The 17,408-nt window shown below is 53.1% G+C and overlaps 1 protein-coding gene across 1 annotated transcript; it reads right to left on the reverse strand.

Annotated features, from left to right (window-relative positions):
• Positions 1-366: 366 nt before the first annotated feature.
• On the reverse strand, positions 367-16,614 carry snapc4 (small nuclear RNA activating complex, polypeptide 4). Its single transcript, XM_080466518.1, has 22 exons — positions 16,420-16,614; positions 15,484-15,597; positions 15,367-15,413; positions 15,223-15,298; positions 15,089-15,114; positions 14,628-14,750; positions 14,287-14,427; positions 14,055-14,139; positions 13,744-13,825; positions 13,208-13,309; positions 13,043-13,115; positions 12,750-12,914; positions 12,145-12,295; positions 11,957-12,063; positions 9,928-10,022; positions 9,482-9,576; positions 9,305-9,393; positions 6,436-7,740; positions 2,811-3,269; positions 1,622-2,729; positions 823-1,109; positions 367-578 (listed from the first exon to the last, which is right to left on the reverse strand). Exons 2-22 carry the CDS (start codon positions 15,593-15,595, stop codon positions 453-455), a joined length of 4,854 nt encoding a protein of 1,617 aa, XP_080322644.1. The 5' UTR covers positions 15,596-15,597; positions 16,420-16,614; the 3' UTR covers positions 367-452.
• Positions 16,615-17,408: the final 794 nt, after the last annotated feature.

Genomic DNA, 17,408 nt, shown 5'->3' on the forward strand with positions numbered 1-17,408 from the left:
AGAACCTGAAAGGAGAAGTGAAAAGAAGAACACACACACACACACACACACACACACACACACACACACACACACACACACACACACACACACACACACACACACACACACACACACACACACACACACACACACACACACACACACACACACACACACACACACACACACAAACTAAACTTCTGGTTAATAAAGCAGACCATCTCAAAAACCTCCAACGTTCCACTGAGATGTTCTACAGATGTGAGGAGAACAGAGGACCTCAGTGTGTGTGTGTGTGTGTGTGTGTGTGTGTGTGTGTGTGTGTGTGTGAGTGTGTGTGTGTATTCAGGGTTCCAGCAGATTGAAGATTCTCAAACACAGAAACACACTGAAACGTCTTTATTAGAAAAAATCTCTAAAATCTGAAATCTCCGTGAGGTTCCTGAACGCCTCACGATCACAGGAAACCCTCAGGTCTTCGTAGACTTCCTCTTCCTGTTGGTCTGCTTGGATCCGGTTCTATCTGGTGTAGATCCGTCCATCCCTGAGAATTGATTGGCTGGAGCTCCAGTGATGTCACACAGCAACACAGGTCCCTGCAGACCACATGAGACCAGGTCAGAGGCCTGGACTATGAACCAGGATTAACATATCAGGATATCTGTTACCAGGATTAACATACCAGGATATATTTAATCCTGCAGTTAATTCAAAATATAAACCAGAGATAATCCTGCAGTTAATCCAAAAGAGAACCAGTTTGGTGGTCCAGGACTCTGGTCAGACTGCAATGTGAGTCCAGAACCAAAGTAGATCTGGTTTAGGAGAAGCAGGACTCACTTCGTCACTCTGTGAACCTCCTTTGATCTCTGTGATGTTAAGCTCCTCCTCCTCCTCTTCCTCCTCCTCCTCCTCCGTGATTGGCTGGACAGTGGCCAAGAGGGCGGGGACAGTGAAGCAGGACAGGAAGCGGGCCTTCAGGAGCTGATAGGCCGGGTTTGAGGCAAACCGCTCGGAGACCAGATGACGCACAGCCGCCACCTGCTCCTCCTGCTCCTCCTCCTCCTCCTCCTGCTCCTCCTCCTCCTCCTCCTCCTGCTTCTGCTCCTCCGAGCCATCACAGGGACCTGCAGGGTCACAAAACAAACGCACAAGCGTCAGCCAGAACATTATGACCTCTGTTCACCAACATCCAATCCAGAAGAAGGTGCTCCGCTCTAATTGGCCAGAAGCAGAGTGGGCGTGGCACCAAGATGCTTTATGGACAAACCTTTGACGGAGACAAAGACACTTTGATGGAAACTCAGAGACGCACCGATAAAAGGACGAGTACAAGTACTAACCTTCCTGATACGAGTACTAATTTAGTGCCATAAATGAGTTCCAGCTCCGTACAGGAACAAAATGTGAAGGCTAAGTGTTTCCATGAACCTCCTCCACCTGCCTGTCAATGTGACGTCACCTCCACCAGCCTCTATCGACGCTACGTCACTTCCACCCGTCTACGGTCTCTCTCCGCTATGCTCCAGTAGACTGGTAGACGTACGGAATGTGACGCCGTGGAAACATGATGGTGGTCAGAATGTTTTGACTGACAAGGTTTTATTTGCGCCAGTGAAACTTTAAGGTTCTGTGGTACCTGGTTGATCTGGTCCCAGGTCCCAGGTGGAGTCCGGCAGGACAGGAGTTGTCAGGTTGGGGGGGTCCGCTGCACTCCAGGGCCCTTGTCCAGTCTGAAGGTTCTGGGGTTCTGACTGAAGGTTCTGAGGATCAGACTGAAGGGTTGTAGGTCCAGTCTGAAGGTTCTGGGGTCCTGACTGAAGGTTCTGAGGATCAGACTGAAGGTTCTGAGGTTCTGACTGAAGGTTCTGGTGGTTCTGGGGTCCACAGTCTGGGACCAGCAGCTGTCGCGACGCCCTCCTCAGGGACTTCCTAGCTCGGAGCAGCGCACTGAGCACGCTCAGACTGCTGAGGAAGGGGGGCAGGTACGGCAGCGCTGACCCGGTTCCGGCCACTGACACCCCCCCTTGCCCGTTGAGCCAGTCACGGACAGCTTCAGCAGGTTCCAGAAACATCAGGGACCCATCGAAACACAGGTCCTCTGTTCTGAGGGGGCGGGGGGACGCAGGGTCTGCAGGGACCGCAGCCCGGTAGGGGGGGAAGAGTCTAGAGGATTGTCGGGAGGGGAACACCAAGAGGGGGGAGGAGCCTGTAGGGATGGGCTGGCTGATGTCAAGGGGCTTAACGGGGACGGGGAGTGGCAGAGGGGGCGGAGCTACAGGGCAAGCCACATCCCTAGGAGGAAGTGGACCCGAGGGGCCAGGTTTCAGGACCACTGGCAGGTTCTGGGGCACAGAGGGGGTCAGCTGAACCAGACCGGCAGGAGTCACGACCCACATTGACTGACTGGGATTCAAATGGAGGCCAGAGAGGGGAGGACCCCCAAACCGAGGAGTCCAAGACCGAGGACCCCCAACCCGAGGAGTCCCGGACTGAGGACCCCCAACCCGAGGAGTCCCAGACCGAGGACCCCCAACCTGAGGAGTCCCGGACTGAGGACCCCCAACCCGAGGAGTCCCAGACCGAGGACCCCCAACCTGAGGAGTCCCGGACCGAGGACCCCCAACCTGAGGAGTCCTGGACCGAGGACCCCCAACCTGAGGAGTCCCGGACCGAGGAGGCTGCACCCGAGACGTGTTGCCACCCATTTGCTGGGAATGCAAGCCTCTTCTCTTCTTGGCTTCCACCTGAAAAAAACAATAAGTGTGAGTGTCAGGCGTGAGGCTGGGAGGCGGAGCCTGTACTTGGTGGGTGGAGCTTCAGTTCACCTGGGTCCTGATGGTCTCCAGCAGAGCTTGGGCTTTCTGGCTGGGCTTACGGCGCCTCTTCCCCCCCTGAACTGATCCTGGACCTGCTTCACCCTCACTCCCCTCCTGAGTGCTCTGCTGCGCCTCCTCCTCCTCCCGCTGCACCTCCTCCTCCTCCCGCTGCACCTCCTCCTCCTCCCACCGCACCTCCTCCTCCTCCCGCTGCGCCTCCTCCCGCTGCCTCTTCAACTGTCTGCACCTCCTTTCAGGAGCGCTGTTCATGCAGACGTACTGGTGGTCCAGCAGAACGCTGAGGCGTGACGTAGAGGGAGAGGGCGGAGTCTCAGGAGCAGAGTGGAGGTGCTGAGGAGGAGCAGGGTGGAGGTGCAGAGGAGGAGCAGGGTGGAGGTGCTGAGGGGGAGCAGGGTGGAGGTGCAGAGGAGGAGGGAGGGGGGTCAGATGATTCCTCACAACTTCAGCCTAAAAAAAGGAGAGAAACAGCTTGAGAACCAGGAAGAGTTGGAGGAAGAGACGATCAGGGTCACAGACTCTATGAAGACGTTCCTCAGAACAAAGAGAACCTGAGACCAAATCACCTCAGGAGCCAATAGAAACTCTCCGTGGAGGAGAAGCTTCATGTCAGAAGCAGCGTCCGGCCTCTCATTGGTCAAAACAGACCAGAAGCAGCGAGGGTCTGAAATTCAAACTCGGCTATAAAACTAGCAAAGTGACGGACAGCCGCCGCCGCCGCCGCCGCCACGGCGTCTGCAAAAGGAAGCATGACGTGGAACCACAGAACTAAGCTGGAGGTTTATTCCGCTGGACGCAGGACACGCTGGGATTACTTTTCCTTTCTTTTTTGTCCTCAGGACGCCGCCCGCCGTCTCTCCTCACCTGAAGGAAGGTCGAACGTTTCCAACAGAAAGCAACCGAACCAAAAGCTCCAAGTGTTGGACTCAGACCTAACCCTAACCCCAACCTTAACCCTAACCCCAACCTTAACCCCAACCTTAACCCTAACCCCAACCTTAACCCCAACCTTAACCCTAACCCCATCCTTAACCCTAACCCCAACCTTAACCCTAACCCCATCCTTAACCCTAACCCCAACCTTAACCGTAACCCCAACCTTAACCCTAACCCCAACCTTAACCCCAACCCTAACCCCAACCTTAACCCTAACCCCAACCTTAACCCCAATCTTAACCCTAACCCCAACCTTAACCCTAACCCCAACCTTAACCCCAACCCTAACCCCAACCTTAACCCTAACCCCAACCTTAACCCCAACCTTAACCCCAACCCTAACCTCAACCCTAACCCTAACCTTAACCCCAACCTTAACCCCAACCCTAACCCCAACCTTAACCCTAACCCCAACCTTAACCCCAACCTTAACCCCAACCCTAACCCCAACCTTAACCCCAACCCTAACCCCAACCCCAACCCTAACCCCAACCTTAACCCCAACCTTAACCCCAACCCCAACCTTAACCCCAACCTTAACCCCAACACCAACCCTAACCCCAACCTTAACCCCAACACCAACCCCAACCTTAACCCCAACACCAACCTTAACCCCAACACCAACCTTAACCCCAACCCCAACCCCAACCCCAACCTTAACCCCAACCTTAACCCCAACCTTAACCCCAACACCAACCCTAACCCCAACCCCAACCTTAACCCCAACACCAACCTTAACCCCAACCCCAACCCTAACCCCAACACCAACCCTAACATCAACCCTGACCTTAACCCCAACCCTAACACTTTAACACAGGACTTATCGTGGGCTCCAACGTGAGCCGCCGGCTCACCTGGCTGGAGAACAGTAAGAGAGCGTTTGTCTGCCTCGCCAGCCCCCGATCACACACGGCCGTCAGATACTGCCTGAGTTTCACCTCTCGTTCCGACGTCCAGGTAAACCAGCACACCCTGTTACTGGAATCTCAGGTCACGTGACCTCGGTAAGCGCCTCTCCATCGCCAGAGCAACTCAGCTCTGCGTCTGTGAACGCCTTCCTACATTTTTGGCTCTGCAAGACACCCCTACGCAAACATCGGACATCCTGTTTATCTGGTTGCTAAGCAACTGCCACGCCCCAATCAGAGCCACAATCTTGGATGGATTTACCCCGACTCATCAGTCACCTGGTGGACGCTTTACGGCATTGCAACACCACACCCACACCCACACCCACACCTACACCCACACCCACACCCACACCCACACCCACACCCACACCCACCTCCATGTTAGACGACGTTTGCCACTTAGACGTGTTGGTTTATTTATGAATTAATAAATCTTTCTTAATAAACGCCGTTGGCTGAACTGAACGATTCCTGCTGATTATTGATTGTCTCTGTCTGTCCTCCACTGTCTCAGTAGACTTCAGTCAATTCTTTCAGACGAGACTGATAGTTTGACAATTAGTTTATTTCTGGATTCACCGGTGGTGCCCCTTTAATTATTACTGAATAAATAAACTTATTCAAATTAATCATTTTTATTTTACAATTTAATAATTTATTAACTTTAGTAATTATTCATTTTCTTTAGAAATTGTTCATGAGTAAATGACATAATGAATAAATTACTGCCATTGATTTATTATTTTCAGTAATCTATTACTTACAGTAATATAATGGTCATTAATCCCAACACTGTTTTTCTCCCTGACAGGAGGGGAGCAGGATCCAGGGGATCAGACCCAAGACTCCCAGAGTGGAGTTACCACGGTCCTACTCCCCGACCCCCCCCACAGCACCGGGACCCCCCAAGAGCACCGGGACCCCCCCACAGCACCGGGACCCCACCACAGCACCGGGACCCCCCCCACAACGGCCCTTAAACTCCAGACTGAGATTGGTTCATCATCAGACCAACGCTCATCATAGACTTTTCTTAGTATTTGTACTTCTCTGGTCTGTCTGCCTCTCTCTCTCTCTCTCTTCTATTCCTCTCTCTCTCTCTCTTCTATTCCTCTCTCTCTCCCTCTTCTATTCCTCTCTCTCTCTCTCTTCTATTCCTCTCTCTCTCCCTCTTCTATTCCTCTCTCTCTCTCTTCTATTCCTCTCTCTCTCCCTCTTCTATTCCTCTCTCTCTCCCTCTTCTATTCCTCTCTCTCCCTGTCCTATCCCATGTACTTCTCCCCCCAACCGGTCAAGGCGGATGCCCCCCCCCCCCCCCCCCCCCTTCCAGAGTCTAGGCTCCGCCCCCTTTCTTCCTGAAGAGGGACTTCTTATGAACTGTTCTTCCTGAGAGGGAGTTCTTCCTGGTTTCCACTGTTGCTTGTTCCATCTGCTGCTCTGGAAGGTTTAGTTGGGTTCTGTTGTTCTCTATCATTGTAAGAGGTTCTGGAAGGTTTAGTTGGGTTCTGTTGTTCTCTATCATTGTAAGAGGTTCTGGAAGGTTTAGTTGGGTTCTGTTGTTCTCTATCATTGTAAGAGGTTCTGGAAGGTTTAGTTGGGTTCTGTTGTTCTCTATCATTGTAAGAGGTTCTGGAAGGTTTAGTTGGGTTCTGTTGTTCTCTATCATTGTAAGAGGTTCTGAGATGTTTGTTGGTGTGATTTAGAGCTTTACAAATTGAATTGAATTGAATAGAATTGAACACCATTTAGTGAACCGGACCGTCACCTACCTCGTGAGGGCTGCCGGAGACGTCTTGCACCTCCTCCTGCGCCTCCACCTGCAGGCTCTTCCTGGGTGGCTGCTGGGCGGAGCTGGGAGCTGGAAGCTCATTAGTCAGCATGGATGAGACTTCTTGGAGCCTTGAGGCGGTAGCAAGCAGTGGGCTCCGAGGAGCAGGAGGAGGTGCAGCAGGAGGAGCAGGGTGAGGAGCAGGGTGAGGAGCAGGAGGAGGAGCAGGGTGAGGAGCAGCATGAGGAGCAGGGTGAGACATGGCGACCTGAGGAGCCCACTGAGGCCCCGGCAGGAGGAGCTGTGGGAGAGTTGAGGAGGTGCACTGCAGGAGGAGAAGCGGCTGCGGCCGTCTCGGTAGCTGCACCTCCTGCACCTCCTGCACCTCCAGCAGCTGCTTGAGGATGAGTCGTTGCTGCACGTCCACCTGCTTCCTGGTGCGCCTCCTCAAGAGGAGGCGGTGCTCTGCCACGCCGGCCTCCCGCCTCTTCACGATCATTTGCTTGCAGCCTTCGACATCAACGAGGAGGCTCCGCAGGAGCATCCGGAACACCGCTCCAGAGGGGAGGGGCTTCGTCTCCGCTCGCTCCCTGATGCCGTCCGCCACCACCGCCACCGCCGTGGTCTGGATCACCAGGTGTCCGATCCACGGCGTGACGGCGGCCATGAGCTCGTAACAGACGTGCAGGCGGGGGCGGGGGCGGGGGCGGGTGCTCCGTCCGTGACGCTCCTTGCTGATGGACGGGTAGGCGAGCCTGTTCAGGTGGACTCGCAGGTCTTCAGCTGTTACCATCATCAAGGCGCTGCGACGGCGTGCGGCGCTGGGCAGCTCTCTGGGAGGCGGGCCGACCACCACCGAAACTCCAGACTTCATCAGGACGGTGGAGCGAACGGGCGGAGTCCTGCAGGTGGTTGAGTCCTGAGGAAACGCCGCGGGGCGAAACCTGAGACCCAAACCTTTGATTGCAGGGATCCAGTCCTGCATAGGGGGGATGGAGTACTCCTCCTCCACCTCCTCCTTCACCTCCACCTGCAACCCCTCCTCCACCGTCTGTGGGACCACCTGCTCCTCCACCTCCACCATCTGCAGGACCACATTCAACTTCTCCTTGTCATCATCACTGTCCATGTACTGCACCACCATCTCCTCCTCCTCCTCGCTGATCTCCTCCTCCTTCACCGGTCTCCTCCTGACGTTCTTCCTGGCAGCACCTCCCTTCTTCTTCTCCTCCTCCGCCGCTTCCTGAGCTCCTCCCCGAGCAGCTTGGCGCCTTGCTCTACGCTTCGCTTTCGCCAGCTCTCGGACCTTAAAAGGGGGCGTGGTCACAGTAACAAGTTATGACGGTGGAATCAGCAGCCGGTGTCACTTTATGCTGACGACAACTGTTTATAGAAAAGCATAGAAACGTTCCTTCCTCAGTAATTATTGAACGTTACAGAACACGTTGCTTTGTTAACGTACCCGTCGCCCCGTTAACGTACCCGTCGCCCCATTAACGTACCCGTCATATCGTTAACGTACCCGTCGCCCCATTAACATCCCCGTCACATCGTTAACGTACCCGTCACATCGTTAACATATCCTTCACATCGTTACCGTCCCCGTCGCCCCGTTAACGTACCCGTCGCCCCGTTAACATCCCCGTCACATCGTTAACGTCCCCGTCGCCCAGTTAACGTACCCGTCACATCGTTAACGTACCCGTCGCCCCGTTAGCATCCCCGTCACATCGTTAACATATCCGTCACATCGTTAACGTCCCCGTCGCCCCGTTAACGTACCCGTCGCCCCGTTAACATCCCCGTCACATCGTTAACGTCCCCGTCGCCCCGTTAACGTACCCGTCGCCCCATTAACATCCCCGTCACATCGTTAACGTCCCCGTCACCCCGTTAACGTACCCGTCGCCCCATTAACATACCCGTCACATCGTTAACGTACCCGTCACATCGTTAACGTACCTGTCACATCGTTAACATATCCGTCACATCGTTAACGTACCTGTCACATCGTTAACATATCCGTCACATCGTTAACGTACCCGTCACATCGTTAACGTCCCCGTCGCCCCGTTAACGTACCCGTCGCCCCGTTAACATACCCGTCACATCGTTAACGTACCCGTCACATCGTTAACGTACCCGTCACATCGTTAACATACCCGTCACATCGTTAACGTACCCGTCACATCGTTAACGTCCCCGTCACATCGTTAACGTACCTGTCACATCGTTAACATATCCGTCACATCGTTAACGTCCCCGTCGCCCCGTTAACGTACCCGTCGCCCCGTTAACATCCCCGTCACATCGTTAACGTCCCCGTCGCCCCGTTAACGTACCCGTCGCCCCGTTAACATACCCGTCGCCCCGTTAACGTACCCGTCACATCGTTAACGTACCCGTCACATCGTTAACGTCCCCGTCACATCGTTAACGTACCTGTCACATCGTTAACATATCCGTCACATCGTTAACGTCCCCGTCGCCCCGTTAACATCCCCGTCACATCGTTAACGTCCCCGTCGCCCCGTTAACGTACCCGTCGCCCCGTTAACATACCCGTCACATCGTTAACGTACCTGTCACATCGTTAACATATCCGTCACATCGTTAACGTCCCCGTCGCCCCGTTAACATACCCGTCACATCGTTAACGTACCCGTCACATCGTTAACGTCCCCGTCACATCGTTAACGTACCCGTCGCCCCGTTAACGTCCCCGTCACATCGTTAACGTACCCGTCGCCCCGTTAACGTCCCCGTCACATCGTTACCGTACCCGTCACATCGTTAACGTACCCGTCGCCCCGTTAACGTGTCTGTCCCGTTAGCCAGTGAGCAGCTAGCTGGTGCTAGCAGGAGCGTACCTCAGGATCGTTCCCGAGGGCCCTCCACGTTCTCAGACACTGAGAGTCGATTCGCTGAGGGATCTCCGCGGCGATCTTGGCCCAGTGACCTGAAACATCGGAACAGAGCGACGAGGCTGTGGCAGCATGTGAGAACATCAACATGTCAACGTGTCTCCTCACGTGTTTCTGACTCACCGACTCCGTGTTTCTTCACCAGTTTCAGCAGCAGGTCGATCTCCTGCTGGTCGAACGGTCCTCGCTTCGTCCCCGCCTTCAGGCAGTCCAGATACCTGAAGACAAACCACGATCACCGAGACCATCAGGGAAGATCGACCTGTGGTCCAACCAGAACTCACCCGTCCAACCAGAACTCACCTGTATAACCAGAACTCACCCGTCCAACCAGAACTCACCTGTATAACCGGAACTCACCTGTCTAACCAGAACTCACCTGTCTAACCAGATCTCACCTGTCCAACCAGATCTCACCTGTCTAACCAGATCTCACCTGTCCAACCAGAACTCACCTGTCCAACCAGATCTCACCTGTCCAACCAGAACTCACCTGTCCAACCAGAACTCACCTGTCTAACCAGAACTCACCTGTCTAACCAGAACTCACCTGTCTAACCAGAACTCACCTGTCTCTGCAGCCGTTGTAGGTGCGTCCAGGAACCTCCAGACGGATCTTCCACCAGTTCTTCTCTCCATGACGAGCCACCGCCTGCCGCAGGAGCTAAGAGACAGAGACAGAGACAGAGCGAGGAAACAAATGGCTTGTTTCCACGGCAACGATTTCAAGTGAAAACACAAAACGTTTGCAGCGCCTTGCGGATGTTTCAACGACAGCGGATCCACTGAACGACTTCCTCTACGTGAAGGTCCCACGACAAAATGTATGATTTAAACCATACGCACCAAGTTCCCAGCTAGCTAAACGCTACGATTTTAACGGTAAGTTCCCAGCTAGCTAAACGCTACGATTTTAACGGTAAGTTCCCAGCTAGCTAAACGCTACGATTTTAACGGTAAGTTCCCAGCTAGCTAAACGCTACGATTTTAACGGTAAGTTCCCAGCTCGCTAAACGCTACGATTTTAACGGTAAGTTCCCAGCTAGCTAAACGCTACGATTTTAACGGTAAGTTCCCAGCTCGCTAAACGCTACGATTTTAACGGTAAGTTCCCAGCTAGCTAAACGCTACGATTTTAACGGTAAGTTCCCAGCTAGCTAAACGCTACGATTTTAACGGTAAGTTCCCAGCTAGCTAAACGCTACGATTTTAACGGTAAGTTCCCAGCTAGCTAAACGCTACGATTTTAACGGTAAGTTCCCAGCTAGCTAAACGCTACGATTTTAACGGTAAGTTCCCAGCTAGCTCCACTCTACGACGTGAATCTAACAAACTTTTTCACAACGTGAAGTTTGCGGTGTGCAGATCGCACCATGAACACAGGCTGACAACAGACGTTGTTTGATGTGTTTTTCCATCGGAGCCACAAGGTGTCAGTGTTGAGCTCATTACGTCCATTCATACGGCTCTTCTGTTGGTTGTTAGTCGACGTAGTTACACCGTCACCACACATTTCCGACTGGGTCAGAATTTATCTGAGCCGATCTTGAACCGTCCAACAGGACCAATGATTTAGAACCCAGACCAAAGAAATTGACACCGCTCCCTCAGACCGCTCTCTCAGACCGCTCCCTCAGACCGCTCCCTCAGACCGCTCTCTCAGACCGCTCCCTCAGACCGCTCCCTCAGACCGCTCCCTCAGACCGCTCTCTCAGACCGCTCTCTCAGACCGCTCCCTCAGACCGCTCCCTCAGACCGCTCCCTCAGACCGCTCCCTCAGACCGCTCCCTCAGACCGCTCCTTCAGACCGCTCCCTCAGACCGCTCCCTCAGACCGCTCTCTCAGACCGCTCCCTCAGACCGCTCCCTCAGACCGCACTCTCAGACCGCTCTCTCAGACCGCTCCCTCAGACCGCTCCCTCAGACCGCTCTCTCAGACCGCTCCTTCAGACCGCTCTCTCAGACCGCTCTCTCAGACCGCTCCCTCAGACCGCTCCCTCAGAACGCTCTCTCAGACCGCTCTCTCAGACCGTTCTCTCAGACCGCTCCCTCAGACCGCTCCCTCAGACCGCTCCCTCAGACCGCTCTCTCAGACCGCTCTCTCAGACCGCTCCCTCAGACCGCACTCTCAGACCGCTCCCTCAGACCGCTCCCTCAGACCGCTCTCTCAGACCGCTCCCTCAGACCGCTCCCTCAGACCGCTCCCTCAGACCGCTCTCTCAGACCGCTCCCTCAGACCGCTCCCTCAGACCGCTCCCTCAGACCGCTCCCTCAGACCGCTCTCTCAGACCGCTCCCTCAGACCGCTCCCTCAGACCGCTCTCTCAGACCGCTCCCTCAGACCGCTCTCTCAGACCGCTCTCTCAGACCGCTCTCTCAGACCGCTCCCTCAGACCGCTCTCTCAGACCGCTCTCTCAGACCGCTCCCTCAGACCGCTCTCTCAGACCGCTCCCTCAGACCGCTCCGCTGTGTGGTGGTTCCATGTACTTTTCTGACCAAGCCGGATTCTTCGGTACCTTTGGTACTGGTTTCCTGTCTGCTCATTATCTGCCCACATGCAGACTGACAGGTGTGTGAAGAAGCCCCGCCCCCTGCTCACCTGGTCCTCCTCTTCAGTCCACATGCCTTTTTTTATGGCCGGGTCCAGAACCTGGTTCCACCTGTAGACCAGCTGAGACGGCTGACGCCCCTCCATGAAGTAGCTCACTGAGAGAGAGACAGGCCGGAGGACAGGGGTGAGGCGGTGTGAGGCGGGGTGAGGCGGCGTCTCACTCTCTGATTCCTTACTCTGCGTGTAGGGGATGAAGTTGCCGATTCTCATCTTCTCCACCAGCAGACGGAGGACATCGTCTTCAGCTGGAGTCCAGCTGCTCCGTCTGAGAGACTCTGAGAGAAACCTCTGGAAGGTCTGCAGACACATGAAGGCCGTCCGGCCCGTCTGAAAGAGAGACAGACAGAGAGACAGACAGAGCAAGAGAGAGACAGACAGACAGAGAGACAGACAGACAGAGAGACAGACAGAGAGATAGACAGAGAGATAGAGCGACAGAGCAAGAGAGAGACAGAGATAGAGAGAGACAGACAGAGACAGAGAGACAGACAGACAGAGAGACAGACAGACAGAGAGACAGACAGAGAGATAGACAGAGACATAGAGCGACAGAGCAAGAGAGAGACAGAGATAGAGAGAGACAGACAGAGAGAGACAGAGATAGAAAGAGACAGACAGAGAGAGACAGAGAGAGAGAGACAGACAGACAGAGAGACAGAGACAGACAGACAGACAGAGACATAGAGAGACAGAGACGGAGGCAGGCAGGTGTTTAAACGGACAGTTTTCAGGAGGTTGTAGAATAAACCAATCACAGCCAGAAGGTGGCGCTGCTCCTCACCTCCAGCTCCTTGGCGATCTCCTCCCAGTGTTCCTCCTGTCGCCTCCTGCTGGCCTCCTTCAGCTGCTGCACCTCCTCACGACTCCACTGACTCTTGTTGATGGACGGATGAAGGAAGTTCTGCCAGAAACAACGAATGTCCGCTGCATCCCTTGTTCCCTCGAACTGAGGAGGAGGAGGAGGAGGAGGAGGAGGAAGAGGAAGAGGAAGAGGAGGAGGAGGAGGAGGAGGCTCAGCTGATCGGTCCGTTGGTCAGTTAAGTCATTAGTTAGTCGAGATACTTTGAGACTCACGTCAATGTTGGAGATTTTCTCCCAGTCGTGTTCGTCATGTCGCTCACCAATCAGCTCGTCCTCCTTCTTCCCTCTGACCAATCAGAGCCCAGGATGAGAGACACGTCACACCTGTACGACGCCTGTACGACGCCTGTACCATATCAGTATGTGGCCATACCGTACCTGAGCAGGCTGATCTCTCTCTCCAAACTGTCTATCTGCTCTCGGAGAGGCTGCCTGTCTGTCTCCACTGCTGAAGACAACTTGTGACTCAAGTACTCCACCCTGACAGAGAGAGAGAGAGAGAGAGAGGGGGGGGGGGGGGTCAGAGAGAGAGAGAGAGAGAGAGAGGGGGGGTCAGAGAGAGAGAGACAGAGAGAGCGGGGGGGGGTCAGAGAGAGAGAGAGAGAGAGAGAGAGAGAGAGAGACAGAGAGAGAGAGAGAGGTCAGAGAGAGAGAGAGAGAGAGAGAGAGAGAGAGAGAGAGGGGGGGGGGGGTCAGAGAGAGAGAGAGGGGGGGGGTCAGAGAGAGAGAGAGAGAGAGAGAGACAGAGAGAGAGAGAGAGGTCAGAGAGAGAGAGAGAGAGAGAGAGAGAGAGAGAGAGAGAGAGAGTCAGAGAGAGAGAGAGAGAGAGAGAGAGAGAGAGAGAGAGAGAGAGAGAGAGAGAGAGAGAGAGAGAGAGAGAGAGAGAGAGAGAGAGAGAGAGGTGTAGACGTTACCTGGACAGTTTAGGTTGGACGAGTCTCTTCAGTTGATCTGTGGACACCGAGTGGAACAACAAGGTCTTCTGCCAGCTCTCCCCTACACACACACACACACACACACACACACACACACACACACACACACACACACACACACACACACACACACACACACACACACACACACACACACACACACACACACACACACACACACACACACACACACACACACACACACACACACACAGATTACTAGGCCAGTGAGGACTTTGGACTGTAGTATTTGGAGTAATCAGAGTACTTTGTGTATTTAGTATGTTTACATCGTTTGACTTTCAGCTGGTTGTTGTCCAGAACTCCTGTCATCCTGCTGCTGCGGTCCCTTGTCTCCTGATTGGCTGGAGGACCCTGCACACACACATGTGTTTTACACACACACACACACACACACACACACACACACACACACACACACACACACACACACACACACACACACACACACACACACACACACACACACACACACACACACACACACACACACACACTCACCAGTCCCGTCAGTTTGTCTTTGAAGTATGGCTTCAGGAAGCGACCCAGGTACATGGTGATTGGTTGCTGGTAAGAGGAGGGGGCGGTCTGTTCTCTGGGATGCTCTCTGATTGGTCCAGAGAGCTGTGACATCAGCTCCTTCTACAGGAAACAACAGACACGTTAATACTGACCTGCTGTGTGACTGTACGGACCTGTTGTGTGTCTGTACTGACCTGCTGTGTGTCTGTACTGACCTGCTGTGTGTCTGTACGGACCTGTTGTGTGACTGTACTGACCTGCTGTGTGTCTGTACTGACCTGTTGTGTGACTGTACGGACCTGTTGTGTGACTGTACTGACCTGTTGTGTGACATTGTGTGTCAGTAGCAACTCCAGCTGGTCCAGAGTCTCCTGAAGTACCTGCTGGTAAACCAGGTTCATCTGCAGACACGAGTCTACAGACAGAGACAGACCCAGCTCACTCTGCACACACACACACACACACACACACACACACACACACACACACACACACACACACACACACACACACACACACACACACACACACACACACACACACACACACACACAGTATGAACTAGTGTGGTGATACCAAAATGTATTTCGATACTTTTCCAAATAAAAAGAAAACAGTTGCATCCTTGTGGATGTAGCTCTCTCTCTCTCTCTCTCTCTCTCTCTCTCTCTCTGTTGGTAAATAAGATCGATTATGAAGAGCGGGACCCCCAGCGAGACACACACACACACACACACACACACACACACACACACACACACACACCAGACTCTTGTCTCACCTCGTCACTGCTGCTGTCGTCAACATCTAAAACACAAACACACAAACAATGAGTGTTGGAACACACACACACACACACACACACACACACACACACACACACACACACACACACACACACACACACACACACACCAGGATGTCCCAGGACGTCCTCCAGGTTCTGGATTTCTCTCTGGATCTTCTCCCGTCGTTCCTTCAGACCTGCAGACTGAAGACAATCATCAGTGTCTTGTCCTGTGGCGCCGTCTCGTCTCGTCAACGTGTCTCATGTCTCACCTCGTCCTTGTCTTCCTCCTCGTCTGACCCGTCGTCTGACCCGTCGTCTGCACAGAGACACATGGTCAGTGAGAGACAGACAGGTGTAACAGACAGAGAGACAGGTGACAGACAGACCTGTCTCACTGCTCAGCAGGTCCAGTTCTGCATCGTTGACGTAGAGACTTTGTTCCAGCTCCTCCACCTGTCTCTGGATCCTGTCCCTCTCTGCTGACAGCGAGACAGACATGTCTGTGCAGAGAAACAGGTCAGATTATAGAGCATCTTCCTCCTCTAACATCAGATTATAGAGCATCTTCCTCCTCTACCATCAGATTATAGAGCATCTTCCTCCTCTACCATCAGATTATAGAGCATCTTCCTCCTCTACCATCAGATTATAGAACATATTCCCAGCTAACATCAGATTATAGAGCAACGTCCTTCTCTAACATCAGATTATAGAGCATCTTCCTCTAACATCAGATTATAGAGCATCTTCCGTCTATAACATCAGATTATAGAGCATCTTCCTTCCCCAACATCAGATTATAGAGCATCTTCATCTAACATCATATTATAGAGCAACTTCCTTCTCTAACATCAGATTATAAAGCATCTTCCTCTAACATCAGATTATAGAGCATCTTCCTCCTCTAACATCAGATAATAGAGCCTCTAACTCCTCTAACATCAGATTATAGAGCATTTTCATCTGACATCAGATTATAGAGCATCTTCCTCTAACATCAGATTATAGAGCATCTTTCTTCTCCAACATCAGATTATAAAGCATCTTCCTCTAACATCAGATTATAGAGCATCTTCCTTCTCTAACATCAGATTATAAAGCATCTTCCTCTAACATCAGATTATAGAGCATCTTCCTCCTCTAACATCAGATAATAGAGCCTCTAACTCCTCTAACATCAGATTATAGAGCATCTTCCTCTAAATCCCAGATTATAGAGCATCTTCCCAGTAAAGAATCTCTGCTATTTCAATAAGTACCTTTTGACAATAATCCTGATCTGAAGAAAAAAACCGCTGGTTAGTAGTAATCTGAAATTTTACCTGCTCTCTCTCTCTCTCTCGCTCTCTCGTTTATCGGTGTTGAGCTTCACGTGCCGCTCCGCTCCAATCAACGCAGCTCCGACGTTGTTACCCAGCAGGCTTTGCGGCGGGTCGCCGCTCGGTTCTGGTCCGGTCCTGCTCAGATCTGCTCGTGACGACCGACAAGACGCAGAACTCGATTTAGATTAACTGTGTGACGTTTCCCGTGCACAAAATATACCAAACAACGACCCGGTCCCGCCTTTATTTATTTCCCCTGTAAAAGGTTCCGCCTTTATTTATTTCCCCTGCAAAAGGTTCCGCCTTCATTTATGTCCCCTGTCAGAGGTTTGTCTTCCCGTTCCCGCCTTTATTTATTTATTTAGTTTCCGTGAGCGCGCGGGTCTACGGGGAGTCGTGGACACGCTGCGGGATCAGGACCGGTTTTTGTCTCGGCTCGTCTCGCGGGGAGCTGCTCCGCGCGGTGCGCCGCGAAAAAGAGTCCGACCGGGAACAAGGCTCTTCCTACTTCCGGCTGCTTTATGACGTCGCTAAAACCTTTTCTTTTACTGTGCGCGCTCCCGGGCGTCGTGGACACGTTGCAGGATCAGGTCTGTGGTCCGAGTCCCTCCAGGTGCGGTGATGTGCAGGACTCAGCTTCTCACTCAAATCCGCTTCCGGTGACGTCATTCTGATTTACATATTTCCCGTCATGCATCTGAACAACAGAATCCAGAGCAGCAGGACCAGAACCCGGCCGGGTCCAACTGGACTATCCGAGCCATGTGTTCCAGTCCCAGTAGTCTCTCTGGACCAGGTCCTGGTCTCAGTACCGTCCAGGTCGCACCAGGAGTCTAAGGGGTGTCCCCTGATACACACATATATAAGACCCGACACCATTGGACTGTCGTGCGACTTCGGTCGTGCATATACTAAAATTGGAACGATACAGAGAAGATTAGCATGGCCCCTGCGCAAGGATGACACGCAAATTCGTGAAGCGTTCCTCA

This window comes from Lipophrys pholis, assembly GCF_963383615.2.
Source record: "Lipophrys pholis genome assembly, chromosome: 7".
NCBI lineage: Eukaryota > Metazoa > Chordata > Actinopteri > Blenniiformes > Blenniidae > Lipophrys > Lipophrys pholis.